Source organism: Raphanus sativus, chromosome 3 (genome assembly GCF_000801105.2).
Source record: "Raphanus sativus cultivar WK10039 chromosome 3, ASM80110v3, whole genome shotgun sequence".
Classification (NCBI taxonomy): domain Eukaryota; kingdom Viridiplantae; phylum Streptophyta; class Magnoliopsida; order Brassicales; family Brassicaceae; genus Raphanus; species Raphanus sativus.
The window spans coordinates 2,777,733-2,802,327 of NC_079513.1; the positions used below are offsets into that span (position 1 = coordinate 2,777,733).

The 24,595-nt window shown below is 32.3% G+C and overlaps 3 protein-coding genes across 6 annotated transcripts; 2 read left to right on the forward strand and 1 right to left on the reverse strand.

Moving 5' to 3' along the window:
- Nucleotides 1-5,602: 5,602 nt before the first annotated feature.
- Nucleotides 5,603-6,462, forward strand: LOC108847825 (uncharacterized). Its single transcript, XM_018621169.2, has 3 exons — nucleotides 5,603-5,919; nucleotides 5,989-6,012; nucleotides 6,103-6,462. Exons 1-3 carry the CDS (start codon nucleotides 5,733-5,735, stop codon nucleotides 6,429-6,431), a joined length of 540 nt encoding a protein of 179 aa, XP_018476671.1. The 5' UTR covers nucleotides 5,603-5,732; the 3' UTR covers nucleotides 6,432-6,462.
- LOC108847824 (leucine--tRNA ligase, chloroplastic/mitochondrial) lies at nucleotides 6,394-11,220 on the reverse strand. Its single transcript, XM_018621168.2, has 19 exons — nucleotides 10,822-11,220; nucleotides 10,498-10,642; nucleotides 10,363-10,419; nucleotides 10,028-10,147; nucleotides 9,823-9,927; nucleotides 9,491-9,714; nucleotides 9,344-9,410; nucleotides 9,119-9,273; nucleotides 8,772-9,036; nucleotides 8,502-8,696; nucleotides 8,347-8,426; nucleotides 8,112-8,174; nucleotides 7,958-8,039; nucleotides 7,692-7,871; nucleotides 7,437-7,609; nucleotides 7,179-7,356; nucleotides 7,026-7,103; nucleotides 6,821-6,952; nucleotides 6,394-6,747 (listed from the first exon to the last, which is right to left on the reverse strand). The coding sequence occupies exons 1-19, from the start codon at nucleotides 11,169-11,171 to the stop codon at nucleotides 6,505-6,507; spliced, it is 2,892 nt and encodes a 963-aa protein (XP_018476670.2). The 5' UTR covers nucleotides 11,172-11,220; the 3' UTR covers nucleotides 6,394-6,504.
- Nucleotides 11,221-16,582: 5,362 nt separating this feature from the next.
- Nucleotides 16,583-24,583, forward strand: LOC108847327 (uncharacterized). 4 transcript variants are annotated; one of them, XM_018620541.2, is made up of 3 exons: nucleotides 16,601-16,775; nucleotides 23,917-24,170; nucleotides 24,249-24,583. In XM_018620541.2, the coding sequence occupies exons 2-3, from the start codon at nucleotides 23,931-23,933 to the stop codon at nucleotides 24,450-24,452; spliced, it is 444 nt and encodes a 147-aa protein (XP_018476043.1). In that variant the 5' UTR covers nucleotides 16,601-16,775; nucleotides 23,917-23,930; the 3' UTR covers nucleotides 24,453-24,583. The 4 variants fall into 4 exon arrangements, with proteins under 4 accessions (XP_018476044.1, XP_018476043.1, XP_018476042.1 ...); XM_018620540.2 differs by having other exon boundaries at nucleotides 16,602-16,767; XM_018620542.1 differs by lacking the exons at nucleotides 23,917-24,170; nucleotides 24,249-24,583 and adding an exon at nucleotides 17,464-17,915 and having other exon boundaries at nucleotides 16,583-16,767.
- Nucleotides 24,584-24,595: the final 12 nt, after the last annotated feature.

Here is a 24,595-nt window from a genome sequence, read left to right on the forward strand (position 1 = left end):
TTAGTAAAACATTGAATCCTTTTTTGATCAAGTCAATATATATGGCTTCAGAGAAAGAAAAACTATTTTTAGGGAAGGAGGTTCTTCAACAAACTCCTATTATAGATGAAATATAGCTTTCACTATTTATTTATTTTTGACTAAATTAGTAAATATTCTTTAAATTTATTTTCCTTTTTCTTTAGAAAGACTTTTGACTCGTTCACGGAATTAATAGATCAGAAAATAGATATGAATTCTCACCGGTTGCAATTCAATCGGCGCTTCCCACGTGATTGAAGTAATTAATAGCTTTATTTATATTTGATGCTTTAAATAAATCACAATAATCCTAAACATGTACGAAAATTTGTTGAATTTTGTTTAGACTCGATTCTCTGTATTTACCTCAATCGTGAGTTCTCCTTATATCATATCCCCTAATTAATAATAAAAAGAATATAGTCACAATAATTCAAATATATAAGTGCGATCACAATTCACAAACTCTTCTTACCAACACAGGGTCAAAATGAGTTTAACTCGCTCAACTCAACTCATAATGAATTCGAATATTTAGTTCAGCTCATTTATTATATAAATTAATATATAAATTCGAATTCAGATCATTTAAATCATGAGTTAAATAAACTAACTCAGGATCAAATATAAAAAAATAAAATATAAAATAGAGAATATTTGTATAATATAATTCAAAATTTAAATATTAAAAATCTAAAACGTTAATATTAAATATCAAATAAAATCAACACCGAATAATATATTAAATCAAAGATAAATCAGTAGTCCAAAAAACTATTTTACATAAGAGTCTTGAGATGATTGATATTCAAATTCTTATATATTCAAATCGTAAAAATATATATTCTGCATGAGCATATTAAAAATAATTTATTTTATATTTTAGAACAAAGACTGATATCAATATTCTTTTACATTTTATATGTATTAAAAACTTTTTGATTTTACATTTTACTTTTAGAAGATAAATGTGATTAATATAAATTTTTTTTATCATCGACTTAAATAGACTCATAATGACTATGTAAACCACACTTGTAGCTCAGCATCCATGTGAACGACAAATGACATTTGTTTCCTGACAATTTGTGCTAGACAATCCGTCTTCAAATTCTGCATTCGTGGTACATAAATGATTTTTGAGCTGAGAAAACTTGCTTGTGGATTTTTGGTATCGTCCAAATAACTTGCAAAAGCAGGCCACTTTTTTGGTTCCGAAATCATTTTCACCAATTCAGAATAATCCGTTGCAAACGTAACCCGGAACTGCCATAAATTTCTCATACATTACATTGCCCAAAGTAACGCTTCCACCTCTGAGTGTAGAGGGAAAAGACTAACCCGGACATTTCTTGCTCCCATTAAACCAGTGAATCCTTCTAGAGTACTATACTAATCTTGTCCTAAAAATAAATCATTATCTTTCCAAAAACCATCTATAAAAACACCAACGCCCTGAAATTGACGGTAGATTCGGGGGATCTACTTGTCGTGATGGCGTCTGTGTGGTTAACGTTTATGCTTCTGCCCAAAACGCTGATTCCATTTCCGGAATTTTGAGTGTTTCCCTATGATCCGTATTCAGATTACTGAATACTTTGTTATTTCTTCATTTCCAAACGTACCGTAGAATCCATGTAAAATGATGATCATCTATTTTTGGGTACACTTTCGAGAATAAATGATTCATATTTGTGAAAAGAGATCTAGCGGAGGAAATAGATGGATTGGATAGTATCTATGATAGAGTCCAAACCTGACGTGCCGGAGGACATTCGAAAAATACATGGTTTATCGATTCTTCTGAAGCTCCACATCTAACACAACATATATCCCCTGTTAACCCTCTTGCTTGTACATTTTTCTTCACTTTTATACATCCTAATATTAATTGCCATTAAAAATGCTTAATCTTTGGTGGGCAACGGAATTTCCAATAATAGGCTTTGAGTGAATCAATTGTGGATCCAATCAGTAGTGGAAGTTTTTCCTTGTCTCGATAAACCCGTTATACTTGGTAACCTGATTTAACTGTGTATTTTCCATTTTGTGTAAAATATCATTCCTTTTTATCCACTACAAGTCTTACTTAGTGATATGCTTTCTATCAATTGTACATCTTGGGGATTCACCAGATTCTAGATTGTCTGTAAGTTCCAAGTTCACGAAGTCGAATTAGTGAATTGGTCGACTATAAGATCTGGGTAACTGTTATAATGTTTTCTTACATAAAAAAATATAAGTCATATATATTAAATATAAAAACTGACCAAGTTTGTGAGTTAACTCATATTCACTAAAAATTGTTCATATAATTCGTCAAAAAATAGAAATTATTTATTAAATAAGTCTAAAAATAGAAATTTTTTGCTCATCAAATTAAACTGGAGTGAACCAGCGAGCATCCAATTACTATGCTAATTAAAATTTCATGACTTCCATCAATATCATGATTAGGTATAAGCGTTTTTCTCCGTTGATTTAATATTTTCAACACGTAAAATTAAATGAGTCTCAAATTAAATATCTGAAAGTCGTTGACAAAAAAAAATATCTGAAAGTCAATGGGATACCTCAAAGTCACATGTGCAGTCCTAACCGGTGACCGGTTATGGTCCCACTAATCTTTCTATAAATAAATTTATGTTTACCGGTTAACTTGTTGACTATTACACCATGCGACCGGCCACTCTTTGACTTATTTATGTTTGAACACAGATCAGATATTCGGATTTTTGAAGGTATTTATGATTTACTTTAAATGTTACAGATATCTAATTTTCCAATTTGCTTTGATTTAGAAAAATATGGATATTCGGAAAAACGGATATCCGAAAAATAAATAGATATTTACGGATATTTACGGATATTTACGAATGTCTCATTTTTTATTAATACAAATAATCTTAAAAATTCGATTCAATTTTTTTGTAAAATATGTTTTTTTCATTATATAAAAGATAAAAATTAAAAGAAGTAGTGAATCTACATATTTTGTAAATTTTAAAACTTAGTTAATAATTAAGAAAAAATTATAATTGTCATAAATGGTTTTTCTTTCTTTTATATTATATTTTTATAAAAGTAATAATGTGAATAGAATATGTCAAATCATATGTTAGAATAGTAATTATATAATTTTATACATTTAAAACTTTAAATATAATAAAAATATACATGTATTTATATATTGACGGATCCGATCCTTTCCAAAATTTTAATATTTTTGATTTGCTTCGATTTTAATGGATATTGAATTTTAGCATTTGCTTTACTTTGAAAGCTTACGGATATCTGGAATTTTAGGATCGAATAGCAACGAATAACGAATTGAATCAAATTTCACGGGTAAAATGCCAACCCTAGATTTCTTATCCTCAAGAGACGAATAATTTGTCTCTATATAATTCCCATTTTCAACTAAATTCGATCTCTATATGATTTTTGAAAATATATACCCTTTTGCCAAACGGGAAAAGAAACCGTTAGTTTTCACTTTTAGACTAGTTATTTTTTCTTATAACCATTAAATTTCAGATTAAACTCCAAACTAATTTTCGAATCAAATGGAAAAACATAATATTACTAGTTCCTTTACTCCCACTTTCTTTGTTTTGTGTATCTACACAAATAAAGGAAACTTGTCGTCTAACAATGAGGAGGAGAGAATCATGTTTGAAGAAACCCCTCATTTAAATATGGACTTATGCTCTGGATCTGAAAGAGGAGTTTTGTCTAGTGTCTCCTCTTGTTATGCTTGTTCAGTTGTTCCTATAGTACGTATATATTAATGACTAGGTGATTTTCCCGTGCTCATGCACGGATATTAATATTTATAAAGTAAATAAATTATAAAATTTTATTAATATTTTATTATTGCATTTAAATAATTTATAATTTATATTGTAGTTGATATGTATAATTTATTTTATATAATATGATGTTATTTAAATAAATGTATGATTTATTTTAAATAATATTATGTTATTTAAATATATGTATGCTTTTGAATGTATAATATCTCATCTATTCGGTTACTATTCGGATGTACTGGATAACATGTACTTTTTTAATTCAATCGTAATATTTTTGTTCTACATTTTACAATTTTGATTAGTTTTTTTATTTCATTTAACTAATTCTTGTCTTAAATTTGTAAACATATATATATATATATTTAATTAAGATATCTATAATTTAATACATGTTGTTTTGAGAATCAAATAGTAAAAATTAACTATTAGTTGATTCAAAGTTACATCAATGAAAATAGCAACAATAATCTTTTCAAACATCATGTATACATATAAATAATACAAAAAGCTTAATTGAAATTTTTGAGTAGTATATGTATAATATTATTGAGAATTTCGTATTTATCTATCTATGTACGGACATTTTATAATTTATATGTATAAAATAAGAATATAAATAATAATATATTACTTTTTGCTAAATTTTGATTTTAGATTTAAAAATAAAATTGGATTGGTCTATTTACTTATTTTGTGGATATATTGTGTTACATATATTTATTCAAATTAAAAGAACTATTTTTAATCGAATTCAACCAAATCGAACTAATTGTATTCATTGTATTAGTCTCGCTATTTATCTTAGAATGTATAAGTACACTTTTTATTTTGAAAAAAAAATGCTATATGTTAATTTGCAACTAAAACCAGAAAAAAATAAAGTGATGATCAGTACAAAGTATAATAAGAACATAACTGATAAATTTTAAAAGAGAAATTTATTTTTTTATGAAATCACATTATACATAAAAATATTTTCGTTTCAAATTTATGATGTATTTTATTATAAAAATTATTTCAAAAATAGAAAAAGGAAACTTAAGTTAAACTTAAAAGAATAATATTGATTATTTATTAAATATCTTATTTCTGTTATTTAAACTATTTTTCTAATAATTATAAAAACAGATTTATTTAAAATAAAATGCATATCACTTTAAAAATATATTATTTGTTCAAGATTATCTTCTTTCAATGGAAGATTATTTCTTTACTTTGAAATAAAATATTATTTTGTAAACTTTTCTTTTAATGAATCATATTATATTTAAAATATATTTTTCGTTTTAAAATATTATAAATTATCTTTATTATATAAAGAAAAGGAAACAACAATAAAAATGAAAAAAATAAATATTTTTAATAAAGTAATTAGATATATTTGATTCATTAAGAGTATCATTGTAATCAATCATCGTGAGAACTTGAGCGCGACACATAAAAACTGATTTTTCAAATAATATTATAGAGATTTGTTAATCCCTTCTGACTATAACTGAACCAAAGTGCTGTCAGAAAATAATTATGCTATTCAGTTTGTTATCTATATTCAGGATACTGATTATTCTATAAAAAAACTTGTTTGTACTGGTTGAACTGGAATAACCATACTTCACATTGTGTTGAAACTTCTGAGCAAGGAAATGAGGCAGATCAAATAATGTAACTATACATTACTTCAAATTGTCATGGTTTATCATTTGCGTACATACATAAATACTTTTTAGTTACATACTTCATCATTTATAATGGCTAAAAATAGGATCCAATAGTACAAGAAGTTAGGATGGATCCAATACTTGTGGGAGATTTCAAGGAGATCAGTTACTGGAGAATCTTCTCAGATTCATAAAAAAGCTTTGATTTGCTGAGAGATTGAAGCATAGATAGAAAGAGATGATCAGAAGGCAGAAGAAGACGGTGAAGGTAGTTACAGGGGTAATGGGACTATGCATCCTTGCTTACATTGCAGTACCTTCTTTGTATTGGCATCTCAACGAGACCATTGAAGACTCTCTCCATTCCTCTTGTCCTCCTTGTGTCTGTGACTGTTCCTCTCAGCCTCTCCTCTCCATCCCTGACGGTAATCATCCTTCTTTTCCTCTTCTGCAGGCGATGAGATTCGACTACTGATGTGTGTGTTCTTATGCAGGATTGAGCAATCATAGCTTCTTAGGTGAGTGTTTTTGTATCAATACCTTTTATAGTTAGTAAGAACGCTAAAACGTTGTGGACTTCATATGTTGGTTCTTGTTTCATTGTCAAGATTGTATGAGACGTGAGGAAGGGAGTGAAGAGAGCGAGAGTAGTTTCACAGAAATGGTGGCTGAAGAGCTGAAGCTAAGAGAAGCACAAGCTCAAGAAGATGAATGGCGTGCAGACAGGTTGCTGCTAGATGCTAAGAAAGCAGCGTCTCAGTATCAGAAAGAAGCTGATAAGTGCAGCATGGGGATGGAGACTTGTGAGCAAGCAAGAGAGAAGTCAGAGGGTGCTCTAGACGAACAGAGAAGACTGTCTTACATGTGGGAGCTTCGAGCTCGGCAAAATGGATGGAAAGAAGTAGCCAACGTTGTTGTTTCCTCTGATAATCTCTAAAAGAATCAATCAAATCTTTGTTTGTTTCCAACATATCTGACACTCTTTATAAGAGATTTTGAGTAATGTTTGTCTACTTTGTAGTGACCTTGACATTAGTCTTATCTAGGATAACATTGAGGATCTTCCCAGGTACATAGATTCTCTTCTTGATAGATTGTCCGTCTAGATATTTCTCAAGTTTCTTGTCCTGTGAAGCTAGAGCAAAAGCCTCATCTTCAGAACATCCTTCTTCAACCTCTATGGTGCCTCTTGTCTTCCCGTTTATCTGAACCGGAAGTACAATAGTTGTGTCCTTCAAGTAATCCGGATTTGCCTGCATAAAGACCAAAACAGTCAAAAATCAAATACTGTAAACCACTTTCACCTGTTATGTACTGGCTGTGTACCTTAGGGAAGCTTTCATAGGCCAGAGAACTCGAATGGCCTAACCGTGACCAAAGCTCTTCAGCCATGTGAGGGGCATAAGGTGAGAGCAAAAGAACAAAAGGCTCAATGATACCTCTAGGTTGATTATTCCACTGTTTAATGAGAAAGAACAAGAGCAAGGATCAGTGCATGAAGCTGACTTGTATAAGAGTCTTGAGATCAAACCTTATACGCTGCATTAACAAACTCCATCATCCCTGAAATTCCAGTGTTGAATCTTGTACTCTCAATTTCATCCGTCACCTACAAAATTACACATCTTACTTTAGTAGAAGTAAACAAACCAGAAGAATATTACACTGGGAGGTATGAGATGACCTTAGCTATGCACTTATGGAGAGAACGTAGTTGTTCAAGGGTCGGTTCATCATCAGTCACTACAGTGCCATCTTTGAAAGATCCATCAGATTGTGGTGAACCGATGACTAGTCTCCATGTTCTTGCCAAGAAACGATGCACGCCTTCGATCCCACTTGTGTTCCAAGTCTTTGAATCCCTAGTAGAAGCAAATGCAGCAATGTAAACGCCGAGAAAACGTTATAGACCTGAGAAAGAAACATGGGATTGAAGTTTTACCTAAACGGTCCCATGAACATCTCATACAAACGTAGAGAATCTGCACCATACTCTAACACAACATCATCAGGATTCACAACATTTCCTCTGCTTTTGCTCATTTTATAAGCGCGTGGAATCAAACGAATGCTAGGATCTTCTTTCAGAACAAAATGATCTCCAGACTTCATGACCTAAAACCATTAAAAATCATTAGGTTACAACTACATAGACTCAAAACCGGTTTTAGTTAGTGAATGAGAAAGAAGATCATACTTTATCTTCCGGGATTGTCACTTGTTGATACTCATTTAACCGTTCTTCAGCTTCTGCAGATACATAATTTCCTTCTTGGTCTTTCCAAGCTGTATACTGGACCTCTCCAAGGATGATTCCTTGATTTATAACACATTTGAACGGTTCTTTCGTCGACACAACACCAATGTCATAAAGTACCTGCAATGATGCAGCAACATGATTTGCAGTTCTGATCAAGAGAAAGCTAAAAAGAAAAAGAGTTTTTTTTTTCAAAGGACACATACCTTGTGCCAAAACCTAGAGTATAGTAAGTGTAAAACAGCATGTTCAGCACCGCCGACGTATACATCTACTGGGCTCCAGTATCTACCACAAGAATAACAACACTTTTAAGAATCACCTTCCTAAAACTTATTGCATTCTGTTTAAGGCTCTCACTTTTCTTTTTCCTTGTCAACTAATGCTTCAGGGTTTTTTGGGTCCATGAATCTCAGATAGTACCTGGAGATTAAAAAAAAATGACTATCATGAACACAATATAGCAGAAATCACACAATTTTTGTTTAGTTTCTCACTACATAACTCAACATCCTTCAACACACCAGTAACCTAGTAAAGAAAGCTTAAAATACAAGAATCAAGAAGAGTAGAGAGGTTATCAATAGACAAATACCAGCAAGACCCAGCCCATTGTGGCATAGTGCTTGTTTCTCTTTTGGCAGGTTTTCCTGTTGCAGGATCTACAGTGTTCACCTGCAAAGCAATCAATCATAACAAAAATGTTCCATCTCCATCTTAAGTATCCAAAAAGCTAACCGCAAAACATACCCATGAAACTGCTTTTGAAAGTGGTGGCTCCCCTGTTCCAGTGGGAGTGAAATCATTCAACTCAGGCAAAGTGAGTGGAAGTTCAGATTCTGAAACCGCAATAGTTTCACCAGACTCATCCAAGATTAAGATCGGGATAGGTTCACCCCAGTAACGCTGCCGTGCAAATAGCCAGTCTCTCAACTTGTAATTTACCTGCCAATAAAAAGGTAAGAAACAAAGAGCTAAAGCTTCACATTATCCAAAACAGAGAAGACATGAATATGAAACCTTTTTCTTTCCATTTCCTGTTCTCTCAGCCCATTCAATAACTTTCAAAGCAGCTTCTTTGCTAGATAGTTGATTAATGTCAAGTCCTGTTTCCACACTTGATGAGTTTTCAATAACTCCCACTCCTGCATAAACCTGCTTAGCATCATCACTTGAACTTGCCTCGTTCCTCACTACCCACTTGATTGGAATATTATACTTTAACGCAAACTCATTATCCCGAGTATCATGAGCTGGGACGGCCATGATTGCTCCGGTTCCATAGCTGTCACATATAACAAAGTTAACTCTGTTTCACACAAACGCAACTCAAAGCAATGTAAGATGTTAAAAAAAAACGAAGTTACCTTGCTAGAACATAATCAGCTACCCATATGGGAATAGCATCCCCATTAGCTGGATTTTTCGCATAGCATCCAGTGAACACGCCTGTCTTCTCCTTCTGAAGTTCTGTTCTCTCAAGATCACTTTTCCTCGACGCAAAATCCTTGTATTCCTCAACCTGCAACCATAAGTGAGGACTCATGAATCTAATGAAGAATGGAAAGAGAAGAAGAAGAAACAAAACTTACTTGTTGTTTCTGTTCTGGTGTTACAAAATAGGATAACAAATGATGCTCTGGTGCCACAACCATGTAACTGCAAAACGAAGAAGGGGATCATATAAAGACAAGCAAGAATCACAATTTTAGATTTTGAATCATAAAGTTTGAACATACGTTGCTCCAAAAAGGGTGTCTGGTCTGGTGGTGTAAACTGTAATCCCTTTGTCAGTTTCTTGGCCTTCTCCATCAAGAATTGTAAAATTCAGTTCAGCTCCTTCAGATCTTCCTATCCAGTTTCTCTGCATCTCCTTTATACTTTCAGGCCACTCAAGCTCGTCCAAATCATCTAGAAGACGATCAGCGTAGGCAGTAATCTTCAGCATCCATTGCCTCATGGGCTGCTTGGTAATAAACAATGTCACTGTAAAATCCATGAGAAGTTTCAAAACAGAGGAAAAAAAACAATGTCACTGTAATAATATTCCTTCACCGGTAAATGATATTACCTTTCTTATAACTGGGTGGCCACCACGCTCACTAACACCGTCCACCACTTCCTCATTGGCCAAAACAGTCCCAAGAGCCGGGCACCAATTGACAGGTACTTCGGCCTGAGATTATTACAACAAAAGAGCTTTCAACGAACTTTTCTACAAACAAAATGCACAGTTTTTTTCTCTAAATTATGAACTAGACAATGACTTTCTTGACCTGATATGCTAAACCCCTCTTATAAAGCTGAAGAAAGATCCATTGTGTCCATTTATAATAGTCTGGCTCTGTTGTAGAAAGTTCTCGGTCCCAGTCATATGAGAATCCCAACGATTTGAGCTGCAACCAGAACAAAGAATCAGGAAACAAGTGGTCCACGGATCTTACTCTCATGGTAAACCTAAGCAAACACGCAGGGTGGGTCCTGGTCAAGCCCCCAAGCATAAGACTTTATTGGACATAACTAAGCATAAGTTAATAATTCTACCAACACCAACTAATATCAAAACACTGAATTTTCTAGGTTAGTGTTAAGTTGAAAGCAATGCCACTACCTGCAAACGAAAGCGGTCAATGTTCTTGAATGTTGTAGTTTTTGGATGGGTTCCTGTCTGCAATGTAGATTACAAATGGACTCAGAATGCTTACCCACAAAGGTATTAAAAACGAATGGTAATGAGAAAAGGGACCTCAATAGCATATTGTTCAGCAGGCAAACCAAAAGCATCCCAACCCATAGGATGCAAAACATTGTAACCTTGCATACGCCTAACCCTCGCTAGAATATCAGTTGCTGTGTAACCCAGTGGATGCCCCACATGTAGTCCTGCTCCACTGAAGACAAGAACCCCACAAACAAACAAAAATCTCATCTTTAACCACAAAACCCACAACAAAGCTCAAAACTTTATGCTGAATTAGCCTCTCAATTAGTCAAAGTAGTGAACTTTAGCCTCTCAATTAGTCAAAGCGGTGAGCTTTATAGAAAACTAGTGATATAAAGAGAGAGAGACCTTGGATAAGGAAACATGTCGAGGACGTAGAACTTGGGCTTCGAAGTATCGACATCGTCTGGTGTCCGGAAAGTACGGTTGTCTTCCCAGTAACGTTGCCACTTGGGCTCAATTTCGTGAAACGGATAGACCCTTTTCGAATCAACCGACGGAGTTTCATTTTTGAGGTTGCACTGGGTCGTCTTCTTCTTCTTCGCCGAGCTCCTGACTCTGGCGTGATGAGAGAGGCGACGTTGGAATGGGAGACTGTGAAAGGGATGCTTTGGAGAGTTGGTGGGACGAATAAGGGGGAAACAGTGAGATAGGACGAATGGGTCGGAGCGAAATTGGAGGAGTTGATGAGAGCTCATTGTCTCTGTGGCTTTTCTTGTGCCGGAGACGAATGGAGGATAATTAGATAAGTGTGTTCGTTCTATTTGAACCTCCCTTTTAGAAGATGGTTACTAGGACGACGCCGTTTCGTTATTTTTAGTTTACGACGTCGTATTTTTTATTCTTTTAGACTTTTAGAGGTTGATTGTTTATGGTTTTTCAAACAGATTTTGGTTTTTGTTTCTGTAAAAACCAATTTTTTTCCAATCAAGATTTTGTGAAAATGGATTCCCTAAAATGTAGGGAAACTAGATTTTCTAAGTAACTACCTATCTTCAAACAAAAGCTAAAAACCACATTTTCTTGGTTTTTGAACAGTGTACGTGGTTTTGTTTTATTTTCACTTCTTTTTATATACTATATTATAAATTTATATAAAGTTTTTTAATAAAATTATATACAGTTAATACTTTTTTACAATCATTATAGATTTATTTTATTTTAATTATGTTTTATTTAAAAAACATCTTATTAGTTTTTATGTTAAAATATTTGAATTACATAATTTTATGTATTTTACAATCTTTTAAAAACATAATTATTTTAAGTTTGTTTTTATAATATATATAACAGCCTAACTATTAATTTGTATTTTTTTGAGATATAAATTAAATTTATTTTAAATAGAGCCATTAATTTTTATTTTATAATTATTTTAAATAAATTTAAATTTAATTTTATTGTTAGTGATAATAATAATATTTTGTATTTTATTGTATTTAGAAGAAATATTTTATTTTAATAATTTATTTTTCAGTTTGAAAACCAAAAACCAAAATCTAATATCACCATTCAAGATTTTTGAAAAACCAAAATCTACAGCAAAAACAAAAACCAAAAATTAAAAACCAAAATCTAAAAACAGAAAACTAAAATCCAAAAACCAAAAACTAAAAGCCAAAAACCACTTAAACAATCATCACCTTAGTCGTTTGTTGGTCTAACGGTTATCTTTATTTTTGTCCAGTACGCGTGTTGAGGCAAAATATACCTGGACCCAAAGAATCAAACCAAACAAACACAAAAAGTTATAGCAAAATTTGAATTGAAATTAATCCTCGTATATTAATTGAAAAGTCACTAAAGTGATACAATAGACACTTTGAAAAAAATCTTTATAATTTCATTTGTTAATGATTTTTAATTTTTATTTATTTTAATCAAATCTAAAAAACAATCCTATAACCAATTAATATTAGTTTTTAAACTATTTATATATTCTTATACATAATCATATTTATAGTATCAACTATAGATTCTATATAATACTCCATCGTTTTTTTTGCACTCCATCATTTTTCTGCACTAATAGTTTATTTATACATTATAGCTCTGTTCTTTTGGAAGACGCGGACGCAGCTGCTTTCGGCTAAAAACTAAACATCAAAATAAAATAAAAATGGTGGAAAATTAATCAAGTTGACGCTGGATTTATTTTCGCTAAAGTTTTCCGGTATCGTCACAGACTCCCTTAAAAAAGTAGCGGCAGTTACATGTTGCTGCGATTATTTTTGAAAGGCAAAAGCACAGCCGCCGGTGTTACAGATCCAGATGCGTGAACAAAAAACAGTTATAACATTTAACCGCAAGCCGCTGCGTCCGCGTCTCCCAAAAGAACATAGCTTATATGAAGTATGTTGTTAAAAAGTAGTTAATAAAATAAATATACTGACTTTATTTTCTATTATAACCAGTTGCAAAAAAAAATTTCTATGTAAGTCATAATATATATATATAAAACATATAGTTCTAATAAAATAATTATAATAACTATTAATGCATGTATAATTTTTATACAATGTTTATATCCGCAAATTTGTAAACCACCTAGTAAAATATTTAAAAGAGTCTAAATTTTAGTATCTGAAAAAACGGAATTTGAACTCAATACGAACTAAAATATTTTGGATATTTAAAATTATATGAAGTAGAATATGTAATTAATTATTTTAAGATTTACTTTTTTTATGAAATATTAAAAATACTCTAAATTATCCAAAATACTTAAATAACTAAAATTAAGTATTTAACAATCCCCAAAAAAGCACCGAAAAATCCCAAATGCCTACTGGCTATATGCATTGAAATATCTAAACTGAGCCAAATTTATATCAGTTTTACATATTTAACATATATTATTTAAATTTATATGTTTTATATTATTTTAAATTTGGATTTTATGGAATATGATATATTACAATTTTGAATTTGTTTATATAAATTAATTGGATACCAAACTTGAAACAAACTTGCAAGAATCTGAACCGATTATGAACCAAAATTTATAAATATTCATACAGAGCTTAGTCATCTAGCTCTAAAAATCTAAAAGCCAAATAAACATAAACCAAATTCAAACAGATACCCGAACATCGACCCCTATATATCATCATTGATAAAGATAGACTTTACATCAACTAATACTTTTTGTGAATATATTAAACATGTAGAATTATTTTAGTATTTGTTTATGACTTCGGATAGACAAATTTTTTTTTCTTCAGCCGATCTCCGATGGCACCAAAATAACTGAGTTTTAAGGTTTTTGCACGTCGATTAAAGAATTACAAACATTTATTCAATCTTTTCGTTTGACTAAAAATAACAATAATTACAGGTACTTAACCAATAAAAATCATACTGCAGAATATCAATAATCAAAAACATCAAACTATATTTACTTTTCACCTAGAAATTTGAAAACATCACTTAAAATGAAACAAAAATGTCTTCTTAGAACACCATTTAAAATTATATGGATAGAGTATTTATAAAGGTTGAAAAATAAATATTTTATATATTTAAATTTGGAGTTTAAATTAGAATTTAGAATTTAGAATTTAATATTTAGGAAATGAAGCGGTTTAGGGTTTTGGATGTAATGATTTAATATTTTTATTCGTAAATAAATACTATTCTGAGAAAAATATTTAAATACTATTTTGTGACACAAACTGAAAGAATAGTATTATTTATGTAAATGTATCCTACCAAAATTGGTTTTGGAAAGCTTATAACCAGATTATTAAAAACATAAAAGTATAAAACAAAGTAAAATAAAATACTAGTAATGAATTACAAGCTTTGACGAGCAATAATACTACATGTATTAAAAGTACACATACGTCCGGATCAGTTTAGGTTTAACATAAGAATTATTTGGTTTTTTTTTGTAACTTGAATTATTTGGGTTCATATGAATTAAAGGTCTATACTGGAAAAAAAAACAGCATAAACTCTTCATCTTAATTATTCAGTCAAAAAAAAAATATTCATCTTACTTTACATGGGAAACGTTCAATTATCGAAACTAAACAAGTTACGATGGAAGAATTTATTGTGTTTTAGGTTCATTGACGCTTTCTTTTTTTTTTTTTTTTTTTGATAATCCAGGATTCCCCGCTTCGCGGGTCAATCCCTGGGTCCGGTCAGACAGCGGTCCACTTCACTCGGGAGGGCTTTACCTGGGCTAGATCGAACCCAGTACCGCTTTGATGTCCAGAGTGAAGCAGGGTAGTTTCCGCATGGGGGGATCGAACCCGGATGGTGTTTGCCACCAAGGCCCGTCCTTACCACTTGGACTACTTCGTCCGGACAAAGGAATTTTCAGATTAAAGGAAGAAACTGGGAATCTCAAGAGCCCCCGTCAAATTACTTGTTAATTCAGAGTTTAGCCTCTATAAATAGTCCCCTCGATACTTCATTTCGTTTCATCACTCTAAAAATTTATTAACAATAGTTTCAAGAAGCAAAAGAAGTAAGAATGTGGTGGGTGAATGTTCTCAGGTTCATTGTCCTTGTTGCTAATGTTGTCGTGGCTGTAGCCGGATTAATTACGATCCTCTAGTCTGTCATATTTTCAACGATGTAGAACAACATCTATCTTATTAAAACAGAAACATTCTGTTGGACCTAACATTTATTTTGTAAGTTTTAAAATTAAATACACTTTTATATTTTATAGTTAAACCTACATTAAATCACTAATGTTACTTTCTTTATACTACTATCCATATTTCCAAACAATATACTTATTTCTTTATACTATTATCAATGTTTCCAAACAATATATTTTTTATACTACTATCAATGTTTCCGGACAATACAGTAATTAATCTTAGTTATTTTATATCTATCATTTTCTCTTTAAAATTTTGTAGAAACGTCATAATTTCATAAATTGCAAAATAATGAACTTTAAATTTTGGATTATAAGATTACATATCGGTCATCCATCAGTCATCCATCAGTTCAATCGGTTAGTCTCGAGGTTTAGTGATTTTTTTAATATGAATATTTTAAAAACCAAAATTGAATTGTCAGATCTCCGAATTAACGGATATAATCACAATCGGGTTGAATTTAAAAACATTGATTTAAATGCAAAAATATTTTAAATACACACTCTTTAAAAATTACCAAAATATTTGTTAAGTTATTAGTGAAATTTATTATCGTAAAATATTCCGCGCTTCCAAAGCGCGGGTCAAAATCTAGTTATCTCTATTATTAAATAAGTTCTACTTCTCTGCTTTCTTTAAGATATCAGTGAGGTAGATCCATATTACCTCTATTATTTAATAAATATCATATATTTTGTTTTGCAATATGTCTTTCCTTGAGTCTTTTTCATATGGTTGCTAATCGAGGTATAAAGAAAAACAAAAGAAACTGCCCATATCTCCTTCTCGCTTTCTCCCTCAATCACTTCTATCGTACGAGGCTTTTACTCTTTGCTCATAATTAATTCTCTAAAACTTCATCTTATTACGTATATTGTTACTACTGTAATAAAAACAACTCAGGGGACACTCTCTGATATATCATATATGCTTCTCAACCAAGTAATGAATTTCAGTGACTGAGCAATTCTACTATCACACTAATCCAACTCTAAAGTCTTGCAATGACTGAGCAATTCTACTATCACACTAATCAAAAATCCAAACCAGCAACATATCTAGATGACTAGATACTAAAGATTCAGACCAACTTACTGTCATTACATATAAATTCAAGATTAAGCAATCTCAATATTCGGCAATTGTTCAACACAACCAATTAGAAAGCCGTGTTTAGAGTAGAACTAATTAAACTTACCTATGTAAATAAGCTTGTTTATCTTAATCTGTCTCAAATTTTAGTATATGTTAAAACTGTCATCCTCTTCGTGAATTGAATCACCCTCGATATGTCTGAATCTTTTTTTGAATTTTTGAAAAACTTTCAAAAAATGGAGCAAGCATACATATTTTTAAGGAATTTAATATTTAAAAAGCTTAGAAAAAAACTGAAGCGTGTGAAAAAAAAAACTTGTTTTCCAAAGAGAAATTAATAAAGAAAGTCTTCACCTAGTCGCCTAATTTTGTCCAAATCATCCCACGATAAACTAATCAAAAAAGATTCTCGCAATCTTAATTTGGTATGACTTTTTCTGTCTTCTTGACGATTATTAAGGAAAGGCGTGTTTGGGGCTGGAGCTGCGTTCATAGTTCTCACAGTCGCAGGGATGTCTCCGAGCTTTACTATGTGTGCTTGATACGGGCCAAGGACGTTGGGCTCCTAGAGATCCAGGTATTCGAGTGAGTAGCTTGTTGAACTTACGCACACCCACATACTGAATTAGAGTAGAAACCTTTTAGGCCAATTTTGCTTCTTGTGGCCATGTTACATGAATAAGATATGTTTCCGCTCATAAATAGATTCAAATTCTAATTTTTTTGTTGTTGGTGTCTCTTAACTCTTTAGTAACTTTTGTTGGTACAGGCTAGCATCTTAAATTTCCTAGTCTAAATAAAAGTACTTTAATTGAATTAGAAAAAAAATTGAAAACATTTCCCATGAATTAGTAAAAGGTAAAATCTCTAATAAATTGCAGATCCACCATCTCTAGAAAGGGCCGACCTTGAAATTTCATCTATATTTTTTTCAAAAAATTTGGGGACTAGAGCCGGTCAGTAGCTGATCTAGATTTTAGCTTTACATGGGTCATGATAATTTAGATTAGGTAAATCACTATGGAAACTTGAACCGAAGACATGTAGGTTTTTTTACAAAAAAAGACATGTAGGTCAAAATTGAGTTTTTCATCACTTTAACACAATACCAACGATCTAAAATAAGCCTAAAACTAAATTATATAGATTTCATATGGGTTACTTGACACCCTTCCCTCTAAAGTGGCTCTGCCAGTGGCTAGAGGCCAATATTTATCGAGCGCCCAAAGTTATACAAGAAAATTATTAAAGACATAAATGTTTTTGTCTACAGAAGCTGAAAGCTTGGGAATTTGAAATCGGATTTCTGATGGATAGGATAACTCATATGCCTGAACATCTGCTTTTGACGATTTTGCCTTTTCTGCCTACTACTAAAGATATTGTGACCACTATGGTTTTGTTCAAATGGTGGCAATTTCTATGGATGCTTATGCCATGGCTTGTATACGATGATGGCGATTGGAATACCACGGAAGAAAGTTATCGAGATTGTGAGATCTTCTTATCGAGGGTGTGAGCTAGTTATCGAGATTGACAGATCTTCTTTTACAAATTCAACCATCCTTCCTAAAAGCTTGTACATGGATGCTTGTGAAGTTGAAACTTAAAAAAGTGGTTTTTGTTGATCTTTCTTCTTCAATCAAGTATTTCCTATTTCTCAAGGAGTTCAGTCTTGTATCTATCAGATACCTAGGTGGTGATGAATATGTCAGCAGGCTTTTATCCAATTGTCTTGTTCTTAAAAACTTGTGTGTAAGACGACGGACGACGACGACGATGAAAAGGAAAAGACGACGACGACGAAAAAGAAACGACGAAGAGGAGAAGAAGACGGCGACTCTTGCAGAGAAGGAGACGACGACAGAGATTTCGAAATCTCACATTTTTGTTTACTCAATCAAAGAGAGGGCATAAAAGTATATAACACCCTTAATGAAACTTATTTTTGTGACTTTGAACATTGAGTGTTAGTTTGAGAATAAAAACTTGGGTTAGTGTTATCTAGACCATTTTCTCTTTCCATAAAATTGTCTAATAGTTACATGTCGAATACACACATAATTATAATAAACATAATCATTTTTAAATTTGAAAAATATTTAAAACTAATCTCGTTTTATAATGAAAGACTCTTTATTTATAGATAGATTCTTTTTTATTCTTTTATTTTTTATCATTTAGGAATCTATCTTATTAAAACAGGAACATTACAACTTCTTCTAGGTAGATTTTTAAAACTGGACCTCATATATTAAAATTAAATGTCTCATTCTTGATATATAATACGTACCATAGTCTAACTTTGCATTGATGTATTTCCTTAAATACAGTTCTTCTTTTTGTCCATATTCCATATATGATTTTTACATTTATTACATGTCGATTTAAATAAGATATATACTAAGAATACTAAAAATATTAATCGTTCTATAATTACCCTATACAATTCATTTTAAATTGATCAGTATACTTTCACTGGTCATATTAATTTTATTAGTACGAATAACATTAGGTAGATAAGTCATAGACACATACATAAAGATATGACTATTCTTATAACTACGTTGGGCCTAATCTACTTTCTAAAACAAATAACACATAGCTTCATATATTGTATAGAATATAGTAATATTGTATAGTATTATACTTATACAATAATACTAAAAACAAACCAAACTGAAATATAATATATATCGAAAATGCTTTGAACTATTACACACAAAATATATTAGACCTCAAAGATAAAATTCACTTTGAAATTACATAATAATTATTTTAAAAAAAATTAAATTTCGTAATGTACAAAAAAACATAAGTTTTATATAAAATTTTGTGTTACAATAAAAAGACACAACTCGCGCTTGCAAAATGTTATTTTTACATACGAAAGACATTTTTGATATTGTTCTTTAAACACAAAATTTAATTATACAAACTCGATACTACATAAAACTAAACAATATATAATACATTTTAAAAATAAAACCCGTGCGGATGTGCATATGTTTATATAATATATAAATATATTATGTTATGCATATTTTCATATAAATAATACCCCAATGTAAATTTTGTATGATAAATGTTGAAAATACAAAATATATAGCACTATATATTTTAAATAATACAGAAAAAATCTACTTTACGTTATCTTAAAATTTAAAAATCAAATTTAGTAATTAAACACATTGCTTATTTAAACACATTAGTACACATTGTTATTTATCAAAATTTTATATTAATACACATTGACGATCATGTATAACATTTAGTAAAACCAAAGATAAAAACAAAATGACTCCCGCTCGGTCGAGCGGGTAATGATCTAGTTGTAAATATTATTCCTAATCTACTAAAAAAAATACTTTGTTGGACCACACATGAGTCCGGATCATTTTGGGCTTACCATAAGAATAGTTTGGGTTCATAGTAATTAAAGGCCTATAACAGGGAGAAAAGCAAACACTATGAACTTTTCATCTTGCTTTACGTTGGAAAGGTTCCATATTTAAAGCTAAACAAGTTACGATGTAAGAATTAATGTGTTTTACATTTTTTTTTTTTTTTAAAAAAATTCTCCAGAAACTGAGAATATCAACAGAACATCACATTACTTGTTTAGCCTCTATAAATAGCCTGGATACGTCTTTCTAGTTTATCTTTCTAAAATTTTACAAATCTCTGTTTCAAGAAGAAGAAGGAAAAATGTGGTGGATGAAAGTTTTCAGCTTCATTAGCCATGCTGCTAATATTGTTTCTGCTGTTGTAGCGATTCTTGCGATATTTTCTCTTTAGTATTTCAAGTTCTCAACGATGTAGAACAATATTATCTCTATTACTAAATAAGACGTTCGACATCTCTATCAAGTTGGGTTTTTTTTTTTTTAAGATTTCAACGAGTTACAATCATATTACATCATTAAGTAAGTGAGATCAATATTTTTGTTTTTAAATATGGTGTTAAGTCTTTGCATATTTGATGTAGTACAATAGAAAACAAAATCAAAACCTCTATCTCTGCTTTTCCTCAACTAGTTCTTCGGAAAATTACCTCTAGATCACTAGATTTGCTTTTACTTCTCAAAAGCTTCATCCTGTTTCGTTTATTAGTGTAATAGCCAGTGCATGCACTTTTGTCTTCTCTACGTTGACTGCTAAGAAAATGAATTTAGAGTGTTAATGTAGAGAGAGCGACAAAAACTAGTGTAGAAAGTAAATGGCACACAAAGTTTGTTAATGGGGTTCGTTTCCTATATCCCCGGGACCTCGTCCAGATTTCATTGACTTAGAACAAGGAGCAACTTACAATTGCTATATGGTACAACACACACGAGTGTCTACCACTCTTTTCTAAAGAGTAATCTACAAAGATTAGGAATAAATAAGATCCCATCCGGACACGGCAGAGCACACTGTTTTCTACAGCTGCAATCTTTACAGACATCTTCAATGAAACCTCCTTTGCTAAACTCCTCCTGAGTCTAGGTTTCGATCTTCCACTTCTCGGAAGTACTTCACCAAGTACGTCAGCACCTAACGCACACCAATGACACCAAGCTTGATCACCCAAGCACACACGAAGCTACCCACGAGCTCCACACACGATGGCTAACTCCACCACACAAAGCGTCAACACCAAGGACACCAAACTAAGTCCACATCAGACTACATCGACAACTACTACAGACACTGCTTCGACACCAAGCATATACACCAATATACAATGAGATCCTCTTACTCTTCTATACAAGATCTTGCTTTCTCATAAGGCACGTCTATCCTTATATAGCAGACTAGAACTTATTCTCCACGTCTTTAACTCACTCTCCAAGTCTTCCACTTGCTCTCCAAGTCTTCCACTTGCTCTCCAAGTCTTTCCAATACACATAAGGTAACTTTCCATTTACTTTAATGGAAAACTTCATCTTCAAGTAAACTCCCTTTTACTTTATGGAAAACGTCCATATGTCTTCAAGCACATATCTTCTTTCCTTTTCCAAGCTCATCAAGTTCACGCACATCACAAAACTCAATCTATCATTCAGTTTCATCTTCATGAGACACGCCTGTACTACCTCCTGTAGTATTTCACGAACTGATACAGAACACCTCTGCAAATTGCATCTTCAATCTCCCCCTTTTTGACTATGCATGTGCACTCATCATAAATGGCTTGAAAGCCACGTCTTCAATCTCCCCCTATGAGTCACATCATGGTCAAAAACCAACTCGAAGATCAGCACCTTCCAAATCTATGAAGAAATCCCATCACGCCATCTTCATCAATCTTAAATCAAACTTTGTTCTACTTTCTAAACAAGTTTCTGTCCTGACTCTCCCAGATCACACCAGTAACTTAGGTGACCCGCTCTGATACCACTTGTTAATGTAGAGAGAGCGACAAAAACTAGTGCAGAAAGAAAATGGCACACAAAGTTTGTTAACGGGGTTCGTTTCCTACATCCCCGGGACCTCGTCCAAATTTCATTGACTTAGAACAAGGAGCAACCTACAATTGCTATATGGTCTAACACACACGAGGGTCTACCACTCTTTTCTAAGGAGCAATCTACAAAGATTATGAATAAATAAGATCCCATCCGGACACGGCAGAGCACACTGTCTTCTACAGCTGCAATCTTCACAGACCTCTTCAATGAAACCTCCTTTGCTAAACTCCTCCTGAGTCTAGACTTCGATCTTCCACTTCTCGGAAGTACTTCACCAAGTACGTCAGCACCTAACGCACACCAATGACACCAAGCTTGATCACCCAAGCACACACGAAGCTATCCACGAGCTCCACACACGATGGCTAACTCCACCACACAAAGCGTCAACACCAAGGACACCAAACTAAGTCCACATCAGACTCCATCGACAACTACTACAGACACTGCTTCGACACCAAGCAGATACACCAATATACAATGAGATCCTCTTACTCTTCTATACAAGATCTTGCTTTCTCATAAGGCACGTCTATCCTTATATAGCAGACTAGAACTTATTCTCCACGTCTTTAACTCGCTCTCCAAGTCTTCCACTTGCTCTCCAAGTTTTTCCAATACACATAAAGTAACTTTCCATTTACCTTAATGGAAAACTTCATCTTCAAGTAAACTTCCTTTTACTTATGGAAAACGTCCATATGTCTTCAAGCACATATCTTTTTTCCTTTTCCAAGTTCATCAAGTTCACGCACATCACAAAACTCAATCTAGCATTCAATTTATCTTCATGAAACACGCCTGTACTATCTCCTGTACTACTTCACGAATTGATATAGAACACTTCTGCAAACTGCATCTTCATAGAGAACAACTCAGACGTCACGATTCAGATTTTGATTTACGCTTTTCTTTCTAGCAATGAAAATGACATCTCTTTAATCCGATATTTAAGAATAATAACATGACTAAATCAAAAAAGAATAATAACATGACTAAATCAACTCTAGAGTCGGTATAAAAGTGATCAATACTATAGTCATACGGTACCAGCTATGATTTAAGATTCGAAAGATTCAGATCAACTTTTATAATATCGACATTTTTTTTCTTTTCTGATAAGTATGTGAATATCATTAATCAAAATGAGAGTTTATAATATCGATATTACGCAGCCAGTGTTCTTGCAAATAAAGCTTGGTAGTCCTGAGATATATCCAAGCATATATGTAACAGACTTTATAACATATGTTAAATAAGTAATAAAAAGATTTGTTATCATGAGATGAACCAGTTTATGTGTAACACGCTTTACAACAAATTGAAGAACAAGAGTTAATTTTTATCATTCTCATTTTCTCTGGTCACGTTCGACCTGATTGCCATGACAAAGAAGAAAGGAAAAGTTAGTGCTGTAAACTCGTATAAATGTGTTGTGTGGGATGTAGGGTTGGGCAAAAAAAACGAATCCGAAGAACCGAACCCAATCCGATCCAAAAAATAGTATCAAATCCGAATCAAAATTGTTTAAATATTCGAATGAATTTAAATTTTTGGTATTTAAAAAACCGAAACCGAATCCGATCCGAACCGAAATATTTCGGGTATCCAAATGTATCCGATATAATTAATATACTTATATATTTAGATTTAGTGTATATTAAAAATCATTTAAAATATACATGATATTCTTAAATTGTCTAGAATACTTGAAATTATATACAAATAGTCAAAAGTACATGTTTAAATTATACAATAAAAGGGAATGTGATTGCCGTCGAAAAGGGAATGTGGTTAAATTCACAAAGATAAGGAAGAATTAAAAGAATAGCTAGTTTTCTTTTTTTTCCTGGTAAAAACAATTGTGATGTTTGTGTTCTGTGAGATGTTTATAATTTTATAAACTATACAATAAAAGGAAATGTGATTAACACTAAAAGGTTTACTATTTCAAACTTAGAACCAAAAAAGTAATTCACAGAGATAAGGAAAAAAAATAGCTAGTTTTCTTCTTTCTTGGTAAAACAATTGTGATAAATGGAAATAACTATAGAAAGATCTAGAATTATACAAAATATACTATAGAAATATTTGTTATTAATTATTATACAGTAAGGTCTCTCCTATATATATATATGTATCTGGTAAGATGTATCTTTGTTCTCATACCTACAAAAAGACCTAGGTTCCATCCTACTTTTTCTTGCTCCTCCGTGGGTGGTGATCTTTCTCAAACGTTCACATCCCTAATATTGACACCATGGCCGCCACAGAAGGACAACAAGTCATGGCTCTCATCAGCAAGCGTCTCCGTACTCACCGCAAGAAATACAACCGAATCACTGAGATGGAAGAGTCTATTTCTCAGGGTAAAACACTCAACAAGGAGCAAGAAGAAGCCATCCGCTCTAAGCCAATCGTCACCGCCCTTATCCAAGAGCTCGAAAAGCTCTGCGTTCCTCCTCCTTCCGCCGCCGTTTCAGAAGAGATCAGCCTCCCTGCAGCTAAGAAAAACAAAAAGCAAAAGGTATTCACTAATTTTCTCTCAAGGGTTTTAGCCTCATCGTACCATGATAAACCTAAACCTAATCTTCCTTCTTGATAGGCACGTAAAGAGATGGTGCCTGAGGAGAAAGACGTGACTTCCAAGGCAGACGTGGAGGATTGCAAGGTCTCTGATGAGGTTCCCAAAGACAATATATCTTCTTGTAGCGAAAGCTCTCAAGACGTTACACCATCGCCACCTTCTACAAGTAGTGGAAAGGCACAACGTAAAAAGAAGTCTAAGAAGCCTCAGACCACGAAGTGATTGTGTCTCCAACTTCTGTCCGTAGCGGAAGTCTATACAGAGACAATAACTGGAGTTGCTTTGGTCACAAGTTTCTTTTGCGTTGTCTTTCTTTCTGCTAATTTTGATTTATTTATATTTGCCACATGGAATTTCTTATTTCA